Here is an 18,553-nt window from a genome sequence, read left to right on the forward strand (position 1 = left end):
GGGGCTGCTCTGGAGCCCTGGCTATTGCTGCAGGAGACTCTTGGGCATGCGGGTGGCTGCTGCCAAGAGCAAGGACACTTGCTCTTTGTTTAGATTCCTGATGGTGCTCATGGGCCTGGGATCTCCTGGGTGTTGAGGGTTTCTGTTGTTCTAATGAGGTGACTCCTGCAGGGTCCCTGTAGCCTTGGTGGGCAGGCTGGCCAGGAAGACCAAGCTTTGACAGGAAGCCTGGAAAGGGCCCCACCCCATTCACTGGGGATGGCGTGTGACACAGCTGGAGTAGGGTGCCCAGGCTGTGGGCCTCAGAGAACTTCAGCCTGATGGAAACAGAGGTGCTGGCAGGGGCTGTGCCCACCACAGCTTGCCCAACATTATCTCACATCTGGCTGCTCCTGAGGTGTCCTTAAGACACCTTCAGCCTAGGCAACAGGACCCTTGGTTGGCTTCTGTGAGCTGCCCTGGAAGGTTACTCCTGCCCCAGGGAGACCATGGGTCCTGATTTATAGCTACTGGGTCCACCCCAGCGAGGAGCCTGGGCTTCTGACTGGCCTCTGAAGCAGGTTGTCTTGGGGCCTGACCTGTCCCCAGGCAAATAGGGTCAGAGCTGAGCTGGGCTAGTGGACATGCAGCTGGCGGGTGCCCTGGCTGCAGAACTGCTGCTGGTGTGTGTGGGGTCATGGTGGAGGCTCCCCTGCACACAGGCATGCTCGGAGCCATGGCATACTGCACACTGATGGCTGGTCTCCTTCCAGAGCTGAAAGAGCTCTTCACGTGTTCCTGATTCCGGGCTGCATCAGAGGCATGATCTCGGTCTTTCCCTTTCTTGGGGGCACCGTGTCTGGCCTGATGAAGGCTAGGGTCTCTGCTCTTTCTTGCCTGCTTGGGCTTTGCCACACGTATGCAAGAGCTGCCTGATGTGAGTCATAAAGACCCACATGTGTGCTTTCTTCTGGAAACTTGATGGTAGCTCTTAAGTTGAGGTCTTTGGTTCCCTTGGAGGGAATTTGTGAGTGTGAGGTAAGGCTCCAAGTTCACTCTTGCTTAACACCATTTGTTAAAGACTGTTTTCTTCCATTTTATTGTCTAAGAAATCTTGTAAAGTCCCCCAATTTTACCTAAATGTCACTGAGAACATGGCAAGAAGGGCCAGGGGTCTCGGGTCCTTGGCTAAGGCGCAGCTGCCATTCAGCTCCCACTGGCCCAGGCCCAGGGCCACACCTCCCAACCATCCTGCTGGGGTAGCATCTCAGCATGGGCACTCTGGGGACTCTCGCTTGGCCCATAGTGGTGGAAGTCCAGCTTGTTGCCCCTTCTTGGCCAGAAATCCAAGTCTCTTTCTCTTGGTTTTGAGGCTTGTGTCTCCAACCTCTCATGCCCTGGTGGGATGGAACCAGAAGGTTCTGCCACTGTCCCTGTCTGCTGTTCCTGGAGACTCAGGTCATATGACATTTTGTGCTCGGCCTAAGAGGCTTGCAGTTAGTTATGGGTGTGGAAGAATGAGGCTGGGAACAGCAGGGGTGGGCAGGCCCAGGAGGGCGCGTCCCCCTGAAATCCCAAAGTCCTGAGCCTCCTCCACTCATTTTTCCTCCCCAGTGACCAGCACAGACTACGACACTGCCGCAGACGCCACAGAGACCTCATCCTACTTCAGTGCCCAGGGATACCTGTCTAGGTGGGGCCACACAGACAGCGGCCCAGGGCCTCCCGGGAAGTGGTGATCTGGGCTGGGTGGCTTAGATTGACTTTCCCAAGCCTGCAGCTTTCAGTCAGACCCTGGCCGTTTCTTTCCCTCTGCCCCTCCACTCAGCAGACAGGGAACCTCAAACCCATCCGCCTCTGACCTTCACCCTGTGGGCCCTCCCGCCTGGACCCTCAGCCTGCTCCACTTTATGGCTACCCCCTTATTTGTCTTTTTTGCCAGCCGGGAGCAAGAGGGAACCGAATTAGATGAGGGGCAGCTGCCCCAGGTGGTGGAGGAGCTGAGGGACCTCCAGGTGGCCCCTGTTACACGCCTGGCCAAATTTCAGCTCAAGGTGAAAGGTGAGGTGCTGGGGAGTGGGCACCGTAGCTGGAGGGAGGCCAGGAGCTGTCTCCCGTTGGTCTCACATGGGAAGGGCCTGACCAGTGGAGGTCAGGAGGTCATGTGTGCCTGCTGCTGGGCAACAGGAGGCTGCCACCCCACCCCCACACCAGAGGCTCGCTGGCCTCTGAGCAACCTCTTTTCTGGGCCTTTGTTTGTCTCCCATCGAAAGAGTGTAGTGCCCATTGAGAATGGTCCTGTGCTGACCACTCTCCTCCATGGGGTAGGCTACCCAGTCCCCAGATTGTACTGTTTCAAAGATGGCCAGCCCCTGTCTACATCTGCCCACATTCGCATGGCTGACAAGAAGACACTGCACACCCTGGAGATCGTCTCTGTCACCCGGGAGGACGCTGGCCAGTATGCGGCCTATATCAGCAATGCTGTTGGTGCTGCCTACTCATCTGCCCGGCTGCTGGTCCGAGGTGTGTGCCCTGAAGGAGTGAGCAGTGCCACATGTACTGCATGCCAGGCCCCATCAGGCCGGGGCCCAGCCCATAGCCCCTATGCACAGTGGCACAGATGGCAAAATTGCCCCACAGGAGCGGGTGCCCAGTGGGGCTTGGACGCCCTGAGTGATGAGCAGGCTCTTGGGGGAAGCGGATGAACACTGGACCCAGCAGACCCGCACAAAGCCCCAGTGGCAGCTCTGACAAGAAAACTCCTGTGTCCTTATTTTCCCAAACGTTCTGAGCACTGAGAGCTGACTCCCAGTTTGACCCATACTGGTCCTGCAGAGAGATTGTTGCTGGGTCCTCCTCCTGCCTCTCAGGGTGCAGCCCCAGCTGCCATCTCCCAGTGCCCATGTGGTTCCAGGCGGGGCCCCAGACTCCCAGTGGGCACAGGGAGGGTGGGGATGTCACACGGATGTACACTGGAGTGTGAGTTCTTTGGCCTCCGGGCCAAGGTTTCAGGCAGGGTAATGGACCTTTGACCATGGGTGGGGCCATGCCCAGGTCCCCCCACTGGGCAGTAGGACCAGGACCTTCCCACGTGTAGGGAAGCAAGGGAATCTGTGCATGCTGCACATCTGACTCCCTCTGCACTTTTCAGGTCCTGATGAACCAGAAGAGAAGTCAGCATCAGGTGAGATGGCCCTGTGGGCAGACAGAGGCTGGGTGGATTGTGGGCGTGAGGCCAGAGTGGACCAGCCTTGGGCCTGGTAGTGGTGGAGGTGCAGGAAGAGGGATCTGTGGGGCCACAGGCACAGGCCGCAGAGAACTACCTGGGGTTCCCAGAACAAGGACGTCAGGACATGGGAGCTGAAGGAAGGGTGCTGGGTGTCCCCATGGCTGTCCTTGCTCTCCCAGATGTGTGTGAGCAATTGGTGCCACCCCGCAATCCTGGAGAGGTTCACCCCCAAGAAAGTGAAGAGGGGCTCCAGCATCACATTCTTGGTGAAGGTAGAAGGTGGGCATCCTCACTCCCCGGAGAAAGAGCACCCCCCCAGGACCCCTATGCCACCCTCCCATGGGTCGCCCATGCCACCCTCCCACAGGCCACCCATGCCACCCTGCGTGGCCTCCTGCTCCACCCCTCATATCACTCTTGCCAAGCACCTTCTTCTGGAGGCCCATAGCCAGTGGGGCTGTGTACCCACTGAGCCCTCTCCTGCCCACAGGATGCCCGGCCCCCACCATACACTGGCTCAAGGAGGAGGCCGAGAGAGGCATGCTGTGGATTGGCCCCAACACCCCAGGCTACACTATGGCCAGCTCTGCTCAGCAGCACAGCCTGGTCCTGCTAGATGTGGGCTGGCAACACCAGGGCACCTACACGTGCATTGCCACCAACGCCGCTGGCCAGGCCCTCTGCTCTGCCAGCCTGCATGTCTCAGGCCGTGAGTAGGGAGCCTGGGTGTGGTGAGGGACCAGCTTGGGATGTATGGCCTTCACCCACCTGTGATCCTTCTCCTGCAGAGCCCAAGAGCAGTCTGGGCCCAGTGGTGCAGGCCAGTTTGGCCTGGAATCTCAGCCCTGCCTGCATGGTGCACAGATGGCCTGCAGGCCCTGCCCAGAGCCCTCTGTTCAGCCCCTCTGAGGGATGGTGCTTGGAGGGCAGGCCTGTCCCCCAACCCCATGGGTGACCAAGTGCTGAGAGTGGACAGGGAGGTGGGCTTAGGCACAGACCCTTGCCAGGGCTTCTTAGTCCAAGACTCCGTCCGCCTCCCCCCGGCATGGCCGGTCGTGGCCCTCCTCCAGCGTCCAGGAGTCATCCTTGGAGTCAGAGGATGGGGACTCCCAAGGTGAGGTGGGTGGGCTGGGACCCTTGGGAACAGGGCTTGGGGCCTGACCTGATGAAGAGACGATGGGGGGCTGCAAGGGCCTGGTGCTACCAAGGGAGGGGCATCACCCCCAGAGACACCAAGGGACACCAGAGGTTGGAGCAGAGGGCAGGGTTTCTGCACGTGGGTTCCTGCAGAGCACTACCTCTGATGTCACTCTCACTGCCATCTGTGGAGAGTGCACCTTTGCCTCCAGAGCCCACCACCTCTTGGGTTGCAGGGGGCAGTGGGCAGCAAGGTGCTGTGAGCAACCAGTCTAGGCGCCCATCCACGTGGGCAGGAGCCAGCCCTCTCACTGCCATCTGTGCAGAGTGACCCTGGGGGCTCCTGCCCTGTGGCCCTGGACTGGGTACCTCCTCGGCCCCTGGACTCAGCACCCTCCCCTCTGTGCTCTTGGGGGTTTTAGGGGGTTGGGAGAACCTCTCCCTCCTCAGAGGTGGGAGGCCATGGGTGGCCTTGGCAGGCCTCACCCCTCTGGCCCCAGGACTTAGGCCCATTTCTCTTTATCAGATCTTTGACATCTACTTGGCCATGGCCGACTACCTACCCCTGGGGGCCGAGCAGGATGCCATCACACTGCGGGAAGGCCAGTATGTGGAGGTCTTGGACTCAGCCCACCCGCTGTGCTGGCTTGTGCGCACCAAGCCCACCAAGTCCAGCCCCTCCAGGCAAGGCTGGGTGTCACCAGCCTACCTGGACAAGAGGCTCAAGGTATGGTAGTCCGGAGCTGAGGGAGGGTGCCAAGGCTCTGGGATCCTGGCCCTTCACCAGAGAACCCTGGAAGTAAGGGACAGGAGCCCGGTGGCCACAGAGGAGGTGGAATAAACTGGTGCACTGGGACAAACTCCTGTTTCTCAACAGCTGTCTCCTGAGTGGGGGCCCAGTGAGGCCCCCGAATTTCCCGAGGCCGTGTCCGAGGATGAGTACAAGACCAGGCTGAAGTATGTGTTGGGGAGGGTTGAGGGTGCAGCCACAGCTGGCTGCTGGGCCACAAGGGCCAGCTGGCGTTCTGCCCTGCTTCTTCATGGGGGACCTGTGCTTGCTGAAGCTGTGTGAGCCTCCTTAGGTCACGGTCCTGCCCCTGGTTTCTGCAGCTGTGCCCTCCCAGAGCCTCGTGCTGGAGGGCTTCCTAGGGAAGAGGTGGTGCCCTTGCTCCACCACATACCCACTTTCTGAAGCTGGGTGACAGGCTCCTGTTCACAGGAATCCCGTTTAACTGCAGTGCAAGGGAGCAAGCTCTCCATGTGTACCTAGTCCCCATGTGGAGACTAGGGACAGTGGGAGCAGGGCAGCTGCTGGGCACCCCCTGATGCCACTCTTCCGCCAGCTCTGTCATCCAGGAGCTGCTGAGCTCAGAGCAGACCTTCGTGGGTGAGCTTCAGTTCCTCCAAAGCCACTACATACAGCAACTGGACCGTGCTCCCCGAGCACCAGCAGCCGTGGCCAGCCAGAAGGCAGTCATTTTTCGCAATGTGCAGGACATCAGTCGCTTCCACAGCAGGTAGGCAAGGCCACACACATGCATGTGAGGTGCACGCACAGCTGTGGGTCAGGCCTCATGGAGGGTGACACTCAGCAGCTAGGGTAGGAACTTGATTTACCCATTGGCACATCCCACTTGTGTGATGCCCCAGTGACAGACGCTCACCATATGGGTTGAAGGCTGCAGAATACCTGCCACCCATGAGCACTCACACAGGCCCATGTGCATGCACATGAATGTACATGGGCACACGGGAAGTCCCATGTGCACACCACATATGCTCACGCACCCAGCCTCAAATGTGCATGCACATGTGCTTGATATGCGTGTGCACATAGTGTACATGTGTGCACACATACATATGTGAATCCTGTACAAAAATGTGCATACATGATGGATACACATAGATATGTGCACTCACAAGCATGCTGATCTCCATGCATGTGCACTCTTGCACACTCACACAAGCATTTGAGTGCATGTGTGTGCCATGTGCACATCCACAGACACATTCAGGCAAACACATGCACACATATTATACACACATGCCACACATGCATGGTCACATCTGCACACTTGTGTATACATGCACAGTCACATGCATGCACACATGCACCCACACACATGCACTTGTACATGCATGTACCCACATATACATGCTCACATACTACACATCTGCACACTCGTGGGCAAGTGTACATACCCATGCACTTCTGTACATGCCCACGTGTCTGCACACCCAGCTTAGTATATACTCAATCTCACATGCCCAGAACCCACTCCTGGGCAAGAACCATAGCCTCTCAAGGAGAGGGCCCAGGACTGGGCTGTGAGCTGTGCCTGACCCTGTCCCTGACCCTGTCCCTCTCTGTGGCAGCTTCTTGCAGGACCTGCAGCGCTGTGACACAGATGACGATGTGGCCATGTGCTTCATCAAGAACCAGGAAGCCTTTGAGAAGTACCTGGAGTTCCTGGTGGGCCGTGTGCAGGCAGAGTCCGTGGTTGTCAGCACGCCCGTCCAGGAGTTCTACAAGGTGCCCGTGCCTGGCTCCATGGCGTTGGCCACCGGGCCCCTCCCTGGCTGCTCCCAGGCCTAGTGCTGGCCTTGACTCCCATCAGAAAACTCACTGACCTGAAAGTCCCCTGAGGCTTAGCCCTTGTCTGTGTTCATGGCCTTAGTTCATATTCCCTGATCTCTTCCCGCACAGTCCCCAGGGCCCCTTGAGCCTTGTAGCTCTGTGCTCCTGGGCTGGCCACTTCACTGCCCAAGTTCTGTGCATGCCTCCAGCTAGATGGTAACACAGCCATTGTCTAGGTTCAGGGCCAGGTGTGAGAGTGCCCCTGGGATGTCCTCTACTGTCAGGAGGCCCTAACTGGGGCTGTGCTTTCTTGCCCGAAACCCGCCCTGTGGTACCTACAGAAATGCGCTGAGGAGATGCTGTCCGCTGGGGACCCCCCGCAGCCACCCCCACCCCCACTGCAGCACTACCTGGAGCAGCCGGTGGAGCGGGTGCAGAAGTACCAGGCTCTGCTCAAGGTGGGAAGCCATGTCCTGCCCCAGCCCTGAATGTCCAGGCCAGGCCTTGGGGCTGAAGCAGTCTGGGTCCTGACCCTTGGTCCGTCTCAGGAGCTGATCCGCAACAAGGCCCGGAACCGGCAGAACTGCACCCTTCTGGAGCAGGCCTATGCAGTCGTGTCAGCGCTGCCCCAGCGTGCTGAGAACAAGCTGCACGTGTCCCTCATGGAGAACTACCCCGGCACCCTGGAGGCCCTGGGGGAGCCCATCCGCCAGGTGGGGGGACTTGTGTCTGCTGCCATGTGGTGGGGTGTGGCTTTTGTGGGTGCTGGGCTCATAGATGACCCTGGGGTCTGCGCCCAGGGATGGGGCCAGGCAACCACAGTCTAACCACATCTACTCACACCCCAGGGCCACTTCATTGTGTGGGAGGGCGCACCAGGGGCCCGCATGCCTTGGAAGGGCCACAATCGCCATGTCTTCCTGTTTCGAAACCACCTGGTGATCTGCAAGCCCCGACGAGACTCGCGCACCGACACCTTCAGCTATGTGTTCCGGAATATGATGAAGGTCTGTGGTGCCAGGGGCTGGGGGTGTCATGCAGGCCAGTGGAGGTTTCCCTGTTCCTGGGCTCCAGGGTGGCCACTGGAGCAGAACTTGCCATTGTTCTGGGGTGACCTGGGCATAGCCCTACTGGACCCTGTCTGTCTGGGGATGCTTAGCTCTGTCCTCCCACTAATGTTGCACCCCTCAACAGCTAAGCAGCATCGACCTGAACGACCAGGTGGAAGGGGACGACCGTGCCTTCGAGGTGTGGCATGAGCGGGAGGACCCTGTGCGCAAGTACCTGCTGCAGGCGCGCACAGTCATCATCAAGCACTCCTGGGTGAAGGAGATCAGCGGCATCCAGCAGCGCCTGGCCCTGCCTGTGTGGCGTGAGTGTCCCTGGTGCTGTGCTGGGGTGGGGACCTGAACATCACTTAGATGCCCAGCATGGCCCAGGTCACCCACAGGAATTTTGTCATTAGCGTAGATGCCAGCATGGCCTGGGTCACCTACTAGGAATCTTGTTGGCGTAGATGCTGGCTTGGCCTAGAGCATCCATCAGGAATCTCATTATTGGTAGAGGTGCCAGCATTGCCCTAGTCACCCACCAGGAATCTCGTCATGGGTGTAGACAGCAGCATGGCCCGGGTCACCCACCAGGAATCTCATCATTGGCATAGAAGCCTTCATGGCCTGGAGCATCCTCCAGGAATCTGTTCATTGGTGTAGACACAGCATGGCCTGAGTCACCTACTAGGAATCTCGTCATTGGCATAGACACTGGCATGGCCTGGGTCACCTACTAGAAATCTCCTCAATGGCATAGACACAGAATGGCCTGAGAATCCCCCCAGGAATCTCATTGTTGGCATAGATGCTGGTGTGGCCCAGGTCACCTACTAAGATTCTCCTCATTGGCATAGATGCCAGCGTGGCCCAGGTCACCCACCAGGAATCTCCTAGTTGGTAGAGGCTAGCATGGGCCAGAGCCTCCTCCATGAATGCCATTGTAAAATAGTGTCCAGTCTGGCCCTGAGCCACAAACCCCTAGGCTAGCCCATCTGTTGTGGCCCAAGGTTCCAGAAAATCCGAGGCTCTTCCCTGGCAGACTGTTCTCGGGTCCTGAGGCACCTTGCTGGTGCCAGGGATCAACATGATTCCTTTGGGCAGCATGGAGCGTTGACTACATGGAAACCCCATGGTCTTGTGAGCAGCAGGGGGCATGGTTCAGATCTGTCATCTGTCACCTTGGCTGTAGTGCCAAGGGCCTGCTTAGGGACATGACATCATGTTGATGGTGGCCATGGTTGCATCCTGGATGCATTTTTAAGGCAGAGCCAGCCAGATTTGCTGATGGGTTGCATGGGGTGTGTGGAAGAGAGATGGCATCCAGGGAGCAGCACAGGGGTTGTGGACAGCAGAGGCCACTGGTCCTATTCACAGAGGTGGGGCAGACCCACAGGGAGGCAGGCTGGTACATTCTGAGCTGGGCAGGGAGGAAAGAAACCCAGATTTGTGAGGTTTTGAAGAATCCAGGTGCCCATTGGGCTCCAGGTGGTTATGGAGGGGATAGCTTGAGAATAAATCTAGAGCTTGGGAGAGATGTCTGGCTGGAGGTGAGAGATGGCAGGCAGGCAGGTCCTTGGCATACAGTGTGTCTGAAACTATGGGTCAGGTCTAGTGCACAGCCTTCAAAACAATCCCCGCAGCTTAGGAGACTGAGACAGGAGGATGCAAGTTCAAAGCAGCCTCAAAAACCTAGCAAGGCCCTAAGCAACTTAGTAAGACCCTGTCTCTAAATAAAATGTAGAAAGGGCTGGGGGTGTGATTCAGGCCCTTGGGTTCAATCCCTGGTGCGAGAGAGAGAGAGAGAGAGAGAGAGAGAGAGAGAGAGACAGACAGACAGACAGACAGACAGAGTGTGGTCAGTTTGTGGAATGAGCGTGAAGAGATGAGGTTCAGGCTTCAAGGCTTGGGATCTGGGATTCACAGAGTCAGAGAGGTGGGGAACATAAGTGAAGGGGCGGCAAGCCAGAGAGATGGGAGGGACCCCAGGAAGCTAGCGAGGAAGGGCGGCCAGGCAGAGAGGGCCCAGGAGTGCCCAGAACTCTGGCCAGACCCCAAAACAATGAATGAGTCCAGCTTCCCTTTCCTGGGTGATGAGGCTAGCGAGCTGCCGTGTCAGTGGGCTTCAGTTTAGCTAGACCATGCGAACCCAAGCCCATGAGTGGAGACCCTTGGATCCAGATTCTCATGGAGTCAGCTGCCTTGCATCAGGGAGTGGAGTGGAGAGCAGAGCCCACCCTGCCCTTGGGGGACATCCACTCATTCAGGAAGCTCTCTTCCTTTTGATGGATGCGGCTGGGCAGCCCTTATCTCTTGTTCCTCAGGGAGTCCAATTGGCCTATCCCTGAGTGGAAGATCACAAGGCCTCACTGGGTTGGGCATCTGGTTTCCTCCAAAGCCCCACTGCATGCTGAGAGCTGATTTTCAAAAGTGGTATCTGACAGCCATGTCTGGCAGGGGATAAGTCCCAGACCCAGGGGACGCTTCACTCATCAAGGGCTCTAGCCGCGAAACGGTCTGTCTCAGGAACGTGCGACATGTCTTGGTCCATTTCCTGATGTGCCAACAAGACACCTGAGTCTGGGTTACTTATAAAGTGAAGAGATTGTTTTCAGATTGAAAGTCCAAAGGGCATGGTGCCATCTGGTGGGGTTCCCCTTGGTGGCCTCATGACTTCTTGGGAGTCTTGCCAGGGGGAAGGAGCAGTTGCAGTGACAGGAAGAGAGGGGCTCAGGACCAGGCTTGCTTTTATAGCAGCTTGCTGACCTCTGGAGACCTGCACCCATCCCTTCCAGTCAGTGCCCTCAGTGACTGAATTCACTTCTGCTGGGCTCTATTTCTCAGGAGGGGAGTGCTCCCAGGGCACCCCATTCGGAGCCACCGCATCCGGAGCTGCTGGGCTTGCACGACCTATGTATGTGCCTACCACCTGGGGCCATGGGGGCAGCAAGTGGATAGAGCTGGTGGTGATCACTCTAGCAGCCAGCTCCCTTTGGCCATTTCTGCTGGCCATACAAGGACATCAAGTTGCGATTCATCTTCTCATTACCTTGGCTGCCTCTGTGCTATAGCAAGGCCTGGCACTTCCTCTGCCAGCCACGCAAAGGCTGGGAAGTTGGGGTGTGGCATCCACGCTTTACTGCCAGGTCTTTGTGTGGAGCTGTCCCAGCTTAGCTGGTTAACTATCAAACCAAATGGCCTGCAGCAGCCCCTGGGTCAACAAGGGCACATTACACTAGTGGCCTCAGGAAGACCAGCAGGTTGCCTGGCTCCCCCTGAGCAGAAGGCTGGTGCTAAGGGTCCACCATGTGTGAACTCAGAGTCACACGCAGTTTCAGGCCAGAGTTCAGATGCAGACATTATCGCCATGGCACCCAGAGGTCCCTGTCCACAACTGGGTGGCCTGGTGCCTGTGTCCAGCACAGCCATGGAAATCTGAGTTCCTTCTCGAAGCCCCCTGCAGATTGGATGGGTAGAAGGGCCCTCCATCCCTCTGCATGCTGTGATGAGGGACCAGGTATGGGTGGGAGGGAAGGGGTGTTAGGCAGTGGATTATGTAGCTGTAGGCTTGGTGGGATTGAGTGAGGATGGGCCCATAGCCAGGGAGCTGGGCATGATCAGCACATGGGAGGTCCGCAGGGAGTCACACTGGGGCGTTGGGGTGACCATGGACTTAGCTGTCCATGTGGATGTCTTCTGTCAGGTTCAGGTCTCTTCACCTGGCCCTGCCTCTAGCTAATGTCCAAGGTGGACATAGAGACACAGAGACAGAGGTCTGAGCCACACCCTCTGTGGAGAGAGGGTAGAGAGAGAGAGAGAGAAACAGAGACAGACCCAGAGAAGTGCAGGCCAGCCCCAGCCTCTCATCCACCGGGGCAGGCTTACAAGGTCCCTGCCCGACAACAGCCCTCACTCCTCCTTTCTAGATGGGAAGCCAGTGGAAGTGGACCCTCACCACATCCTCATCGAAGACCCAGATGGTTCCTGCACCCTCATCCTGGACAACCTGACTGGGATCGACTCTGGCCAGTACATGTGCTTTGCGACCAGCGCCGCTGGCAGTGCCAGCACCCTGGGAAAGATCCTGGTGCAAGGTGAGCCTGGAGGCCCGTGGGGCAGGGAGACACCCTGACCAAGCCCACCATGTGGCTCTGGTGGATGGGTGGAAGGGCCCTCCATCCCTCTGCTCACTGTAATGAGGGACTGGGTATGGGTGGGAGGGAAGGGCAGGCAGGCAGGCATGTGAGGGTGGAAGCCCTATGTGGTCATGGGCTCACTTAGGGCTCAGGAAGAATGTGGGGGCTCGGACACCCCCAGCTCCATCAGAGTGGCTCTTTGTCTCTCTCCACCCTGCAGTCCTGCCACGGATGGTGAACAAGGTCCGGGCCTCGCCCTTTGTGGAGGGAGAGGATGCCCAGCTCACCTGCACCATCGAAGGCGCCCCACACCCTCAGATCAGGTGGGCCAGCACATGGTGGGGCACCAGGGAAGGGGCTTCAGGCTCCTGTCTGCAACACAAGGGTTGTGCAGCTGTACGGGGCTGGGCACAGTAACTGTCTAATCACTGAAGAGAGGTCATTGTGGGGCTGAGACCCACTGGGCATGGGGCCTCTGCCATAAGATAGCATGGCCAAGCTGGATGTGGGCATCCAGAGGGTGGGTTCACCGAGGACTGTAGCATCTGGGCCAGGGCAGCGGCTCTGCAGCACAGGGAATGTCACACCCTGCCTCATGGACTCTTGGGATGGGTTCTAGGTGGTACAAAGATGGGGCCCTGCTGACCGCGGGCAACAAGTACCAGATGCTGACTGAGCCCCGCAGCGGCCTGCTGGTGCTTGTGGTCAGAGCAGCTGGCAAGGATGACCTGGGACACTATGAATGCGAGGTAAGATGGGTGGGCAAAGAGCCTCATGGCCAGCTGTCCACTGGGGCTTGACAAGGGAAGGGCCTGGGCCCTTGGCACAGGCCCGGAGACACCAGGCCACTGTCACCCATCATCCCCAACCCACCACACCATGTCTGGCCTTGCTCCTCTTCCACACGAGGCTGAGCCCTGCCACCTGCCATTGTTCCCACCCTCTCAAAGAAGCCCTTTGGTTTTTGCCTTTCTAGGGAACCCAGTGCTGACCTCAACTTTCATCCATTTATGTAAAAAGTAGTGTTAGTTTCCACCTTTGCCTGGTGTCATATACATGGGACCCTACAGAGGGAAGAGCTGCCCTGTCCCTGTTCATTGTCCAGAAGCCCAAGGCTGGGGCTCCTGAAAGCAAGGCCCAGTCTGAGCCTCTGGTCTTCAGGGCCTGTCCTGGCACACAGTGACATTGAGCAGGTGTGTGCCTGCTGCAGGGCCCCCGAGAGCCCCAGGCTCCAGTCTCTGGCTCTTGTCTAGAGGCCAGCCTCCTGCATGTGGGCCCCACATGCAAGTTCCAGGAGGCAGGGAGACCCAGCCAGCTCTGCACTTCAGGGGCTCAGAGCCACACACAGCCAGCAGCCATCTGCACAGCGCAAGATGCCTGGGCAAGGCCCTGGCTGGGAGCCCTGTCCCCTTTGGGGGACACAGTCTCAGTGGGGACCTCAAACTAAAGACCACCAGAGTGGACGAGAGACAGCTAGGTCCCTTGAGGATAGGGGTCCTGAGTGGTTTCTGTCCATCCTGCAGCTGGTGAACCGGCTTGGCTCCACTTGTGGTGGTGGGGAGCTGTACATGCAGAGCGCTGTGCTGCCGGCCCGGGAGCAGCACCACAGGGAGCAGACTGTGGCTGCCATAGAAGGTAGGTGCCACCGAGCCTGTTGCCCATGCTGCCTAGGTGGGTCCTCAGGCTTGAGCCTTGTGTCACAGCTGCACAGCCATCCAGGACTGGGAGGCAGCAGACCCACCATGTCTCAGAGCGGGTGCACTTCCTGCAGGGGTGGCTGGGCAGGCATCTTAGGCAGATGACCTGGCTAGAAGAGAAGGCTGTGGGGTGGAGCCCAGAGGCTGCAGGCCACCTGGTCTCAGCACCTGTGGGGCAGGTGGAGGTGGCCAGGAACCCAGAATGAACGCTGGAGAGGCTGCTCTGTGGTGGGGAAGCGTGAGCCCTGCCCCTGGCCTGCAGGACAACCCATGGAGTCACCTCTGACCCAGGGCAGCCTGCCTGGCAGTGGTCACACAGGCCTCCTGCAGGCAGCAGCTGGGATGGGCTGCACTTCTAGAGAAGGGGGTTTCCCCCTGAGGGCAGAGGCAGGACAGTAGGACATCTGGGGAAGAGCATCTACACCAAGGGCAGAGGGCAGGACCGTAGGATGTCTGGGGAAGGGGCGTCTACACTGAGGGCAGAGGCAGGACAGTGGGACGTCTGGGGAAGGGGCATCTACACTGAGGGCAGAGGCAGGACAGTAGGACATCTGGGGAAGGCATCTCCACTGAGGGCAGAGGCAGGACAGTAGAATGTCTGGGGAAGTGGTGTCTACACTGTGGGCAGAGGCAGGACAGTAGGACATCTGAGGAAGGGCATTTCCACTGAGGGCTAAACTGATGAGTGGAGAGTCAGATATTGGTCTGGCCCTTTCCCACCAGGCTGAATTGGCCTTGGAGAGGCCAGAGCATTTGTGTTTTAGTGTCCCTGCCCTGGCCTAGGTCACTCCCAGGGTCATAACAAGTCACTCCTACAAGGCCCCATCTGGGTGAGCCAGTGCCCAGGCCACCAGGATGGGAGGAGGGCCACTGTTATATGTCTTGGCTCCCAGGTGGAGTTGCCCCCCTGGAAGGGCTGCCTTGGCAGGTGGGGAGTCCTTGTCCCTAGAGCCATCGAGCAGAGGCTGGACCCATGTTGGTGGAGCCACAGCTTCCACAAGAGGGTGGTTGGAAAATGTGTCGTCCAATTCCTGAGCACAGGCTCCTGTGGAGTGTTCCCACTGCAGTCTGTCCATCCCAGGGACCAACACACAGGGTCTCTGTCCCTCTGGACCTTCAGAGGACCGGGCCAGCCAACGCCCTAGATCCCAACCCTAGGAACTTCGAAGCCCCCGTGGCCCTCATGGACTCTTTCTCCAAGGGCAAGTCCCTGTGTGAGGGCTTGTGACCCTCACCTGCCATATTGGACCTGTGTTCCTGGGGACCCGTGACATAATACTGTCCCACAACCCGGGGACAGCATCACCATGCATATATGCTTTTGCCGCCACCGGCTCGTCCACTTCCTCTGCATTGCGTGTCTCATGGTTGGGGACGTGCCCTTCTCACTGGGGCAGGAGTGTCCTCTGCAGCTGTTCTCTTGTTGGTCACGATGGGTCCCTTTCTGGAAGAAGGCGGGTGTCAGCGTGAAGAGCAGGCCTCCAGAGCCCACTGGGGCCAGGCACATCACTGAGCACTGGTTCTCGAAGGCCATGCAATCAGAGCCCTGTGCCTCCTGCTTCCTAATCCTGTCCTGCTGCTTTGTCTGAACCGGTGGCTCCTCAGCCAGAGGGGCCCTGGCTGTCTCCTGTCAGTGGCACTGACCTGGCTTGAGTGTCTGCACCAGGCCAGGATGCTGCTTTGCACGGCTGCAGCCCTCCTGTAACGGCAGACTCACTGGGGCCTACAGCTGGTCTAGGGCAGTTGGGGACCATGAATAAAGTGCCAGCTTAGCAACCCAAGGTGTCCTGGAGCAGCAAGATGGAGCAGTAAGCTGGGTCCCTGCCAGGGAGGACCCAGGTGGAGGCCCTGGGCTTTCCTGTCCTTCTGTGCACAGGAGCTTGCCTGCAGATGACACACAGGTTGTCCCTCTTTGTGCCCAACTTAGTCTAAATACATACAGCTTCCTGACTGGATTCCTATTCCCGCCATCAGCCACTTCCCTGTAGAAAAGCCTGTGCAAACAATTTAAACATATAAACGCACACATGCCTCAGCACAGCCTGTGCAATCAATGCACATATATAAGCACACACTGCCTGAGCACAGCCTGTGCAAACAATGCACACATATAAACACACTTGCCTGAGCACAGCCTGTGCAAGAAATGCACACATATAAACACACACAAGGCTGAGCACAGCCTGTGCAAACAATGCACACATATAAACGCACACACACTCCTGAACACAGCCTGTGCAAGCAATGCACACTTATAAACACACACATGCCTGAGCACAGCCTGTGCAAGCAATGCACACATATAAACACACATGCCTGAGCAAACACATGTACATGTGCTGATGTGCACATACATAGATACACACTTGTGTGTGTGAATGTGTGTGCAGCGTGTCTGAGCATGCATATGTGTGCAGACAAGTACACCTGTGTGCACATTTGTATGCAAGGTACATCCATGTGCAGGCACACAAATGTAGCCAGTGTGACCTCCAATGCACACACACACAGTGTCTAATTCTTGTGTCCATCATCTGAGACAAGCTTGAAATGCCATAAGTTGCCTAGGGAAAGCCTGTCTCAGTGTTGCAGTGCAGTGAAGCAGAAAGTCCCCTGGTCCAGGAGATGTGGGACCATGTCCCAGTACAGGCCACTTGGCTTTGCTGGCCACCTCCTCCACCTTCCCATTGAGCAGTGAGCGGGCTGCTGAGCCTGGAGATAGCCTGCAGTAGTCAAGCCCAGGCCTGCCCGGAGGTCAAGGGAAGAGGCCTCAAGGTGGTTGGGAGTAAGTGCTGCCTGGTTCCAGATGAGTTTCATCCTCTCTGGAACTCCAGTCCCCAGCAGCAAGATGGAAACATAGGCCCCATGGGCTGGCTTTGGTAAGGGCAACAGCTGGGAAAACCAGGAAAGGCCACGCAGTTGGGACAGCTGCCCTTCACACTCAGACCTCAGGCACCCACCACATGCATGGGGCTCAGATGTGCCACGTGCAGCACTCTGGTGCCCCCTCCCCTGGAGACACTCACCACATGCATGGGGTTCAGATGTCCACATTCAGGACTCTTGTGTCCCTCTCCCCTGGAGACACCTTTTGGACTTGAACTTGTTTTGTGGCAAAGGCATCAACCATCCTGGCCCCATTGTGGCTGGTGGCCCACTGCATGGCCACAGGCTTCTCTTCCCTTTCCCTAGGCCTCAGGGCTATGTTGGGCTACATGTTCGAGGAATTCACAGGCTTATGTCAGCATGAGGAAAAGCCTGGGCCCTTTTGAGTAGGCAACAGATGCCAGGAGGGAGAGTTTGCTATCCTTGGGGTGCCTGCTGTCACACCCCAGCCCCTTGGGGCAGATGCTCTCACCCGTCTGTAGCTGAGGAAGCTGGACCTCCTAGCTGAGACAGGCTGCCCAGGAACACATGGCCAGTGCTCCCAAGCCCAGCAGGTGGCTGCACTGCAGTGCCATCAGGGAGTCAGCCCCAGGCACTGGCTTCTCTGTAACCCTTGCTATTCTGACTGTTTTCTTTGTAGTCACTGAGCAGGTGACTAAAGTCCCCAAGAAAACCGTCATCATGTAAGTGCAGGCGTGTTCCTAACATGTCCTCGGACTGCAGTGCCCTGCATGCCACTAACCTTCCTGGACCTTGCTGTGTGTCCTGGCCACTTGCAGTGACTGCACTAACAGCCTGGCTCACTTCTGGCCACCAGTGCCTTGCAGATTTCTCACCACAGCCGTGGCCTCAGGTCTCTCCACACGTCACGGCTCTCTTGCTCTGCACACAACACAATGGCTCACGAGAGTCGCACCACTAGGGTGGGGCTGGGACTGAGCCACTTCCCTCAGAAGACTAGAGACAGACTCTTATCCCTTGGTACCCCAGGTCTGGGACGGTATCATCCAACAGAACTTGCTGCAGTGGTGAGAGTATTCTCTCTACACTGCCCAGTGTGGCAGCCACTAGCCACGTGTGTCTGTTGAGTACTTGAAGTGTCTAGTGCAGCTTTAGAAATGAATTTTAGGGGCTAGAATTGTGGCTCAGTGGTAGCGCACTTGCCTGGCATGTGTGAGGCCCTGGCTTTGATCTACAGCACTGCACCACTGCACATAAATATATAAATAAAATAAAAAGATCCATTTACAACTAAAAAAAAATTTTTTTAAATGAAGGAATTTTAGCAGTCTCCAAACCCAAGCCTAACCAAGGTTCAGGGAAGTGAGGAGGCTTAGGGTGGCTCCCAGAAGTCAACTGAGAGCCCATTTCCCCAGAGCCATGCCCGTGGGCTCTTTGTCCTTCAGTACCTTCATGCTGTAGAAAATCTGGGCATGTTGGTGAGCTGACTTGGGGGATCAGAGCTGGGTGAACTCACAGAACATAGGCTTGCTTATGACCTGGACAGTCCTGGAGACTTGCAGAGGAGGTATGCAGGTGGAGGTGTGGGGAGCTGTAGGCAGGACTGGCTGAGGATTTTATAGGTTACAGGCTGGGATGCTCCAGGATAGAAACCTCCATTCCCCAGGGGCTGAGCAGCCTCCAGAAGGGCCTGAAGGTAGCTGTGCTACAGAAGAATTCTGTCATCAGAATTGATGAGGCCCTGGGTTAGCTCTTCCCTGACCTCCCTTCTCCCTAGAAGTAGGCTTCTCCTACTGTGCCACCCAACAGATGGGAACAGTTGGGTGGTAGAGTGCCATCCTGGGTACAAGCAGGTGTTCTAGGGCCTCAGACAGGTTATTGCTCCCTTCCCTCCACAG

The 18,553-nt window shown here is 57.5% G+C and overlaps 1 protein-coding gene across 1 annotated transcript in view; it reads left to right on the forward strand.

Annotated features, from left to right (window-relative positions):
• The window catches only part of LOC144250408 (obscurin-like), a 108,470-nt gene that overhangs the window by 78,509 nt on the left and 11,408 nt on the right, over positions 1–18,553 (forward strand). The window contains 22 exon segments of the mRNA XM_077793216.1: positions 1,594–1,672; positions 1,922–2,040; positions 2,308–2,505; positions 3,134–3,166; positions 3,391–3,419; positions 3,421–3,490; positions 3,702–3,920; positions 4,000–4,067; positions 4,229–4,330; positions 4,875–5,075; positions 5,226–5,305; positions 5,692–5,865; positions 6,725–6,881; positions 7,268–7,384; positions 7,475–7,639; positions 7,775–7,933; positions 8,121–8,365; positions 11,816–12,069; positions 12,332–12,434; positions 12,731–12,860; positions 13,635–13,746; positions 17,335–17,377. Coding sequence (XP_077649342.1) covers positions 1,594–1,672; positions 1,922–2,040; positions 2,308–2,505; positions 3,134–3,166; positions 3,391–3,419; positions 3,421–3,490; positions 3,702–3,920; positions 4,000–4,067; positions 4,229–4,330; positions 4,875–5,075; positions 5,226–5,305; positions 5,692–5,865; positions 6,725–6,881; positions 7,268–7,384; positions 7,475–7,639; positions 7,775–7,933; positions 8,121–8,365; positions 11,816–12,069; positions 12,332–12,434; positions 12,731–12,860; positions 13,635–13,746; positions 17,335–17,377 — 2,857 coding nt within the window.

This window comes from Urocitellus parryii, chromosome 1 (assembly GCF_045843805.1).
Source record: "Urocitellus parryii isolate mUroPar1 chromosome 1, mUroPar1.hap1, whole genome shotgun sequence".
In the NCBI taxonomy this organism is placed as follows: domain Eukaryota; kingdom Metazoa; phylum Chordata; class Mammalia; order Rodentia; family Sciuridae; genus Urocitellus; species Urocitellus parryii.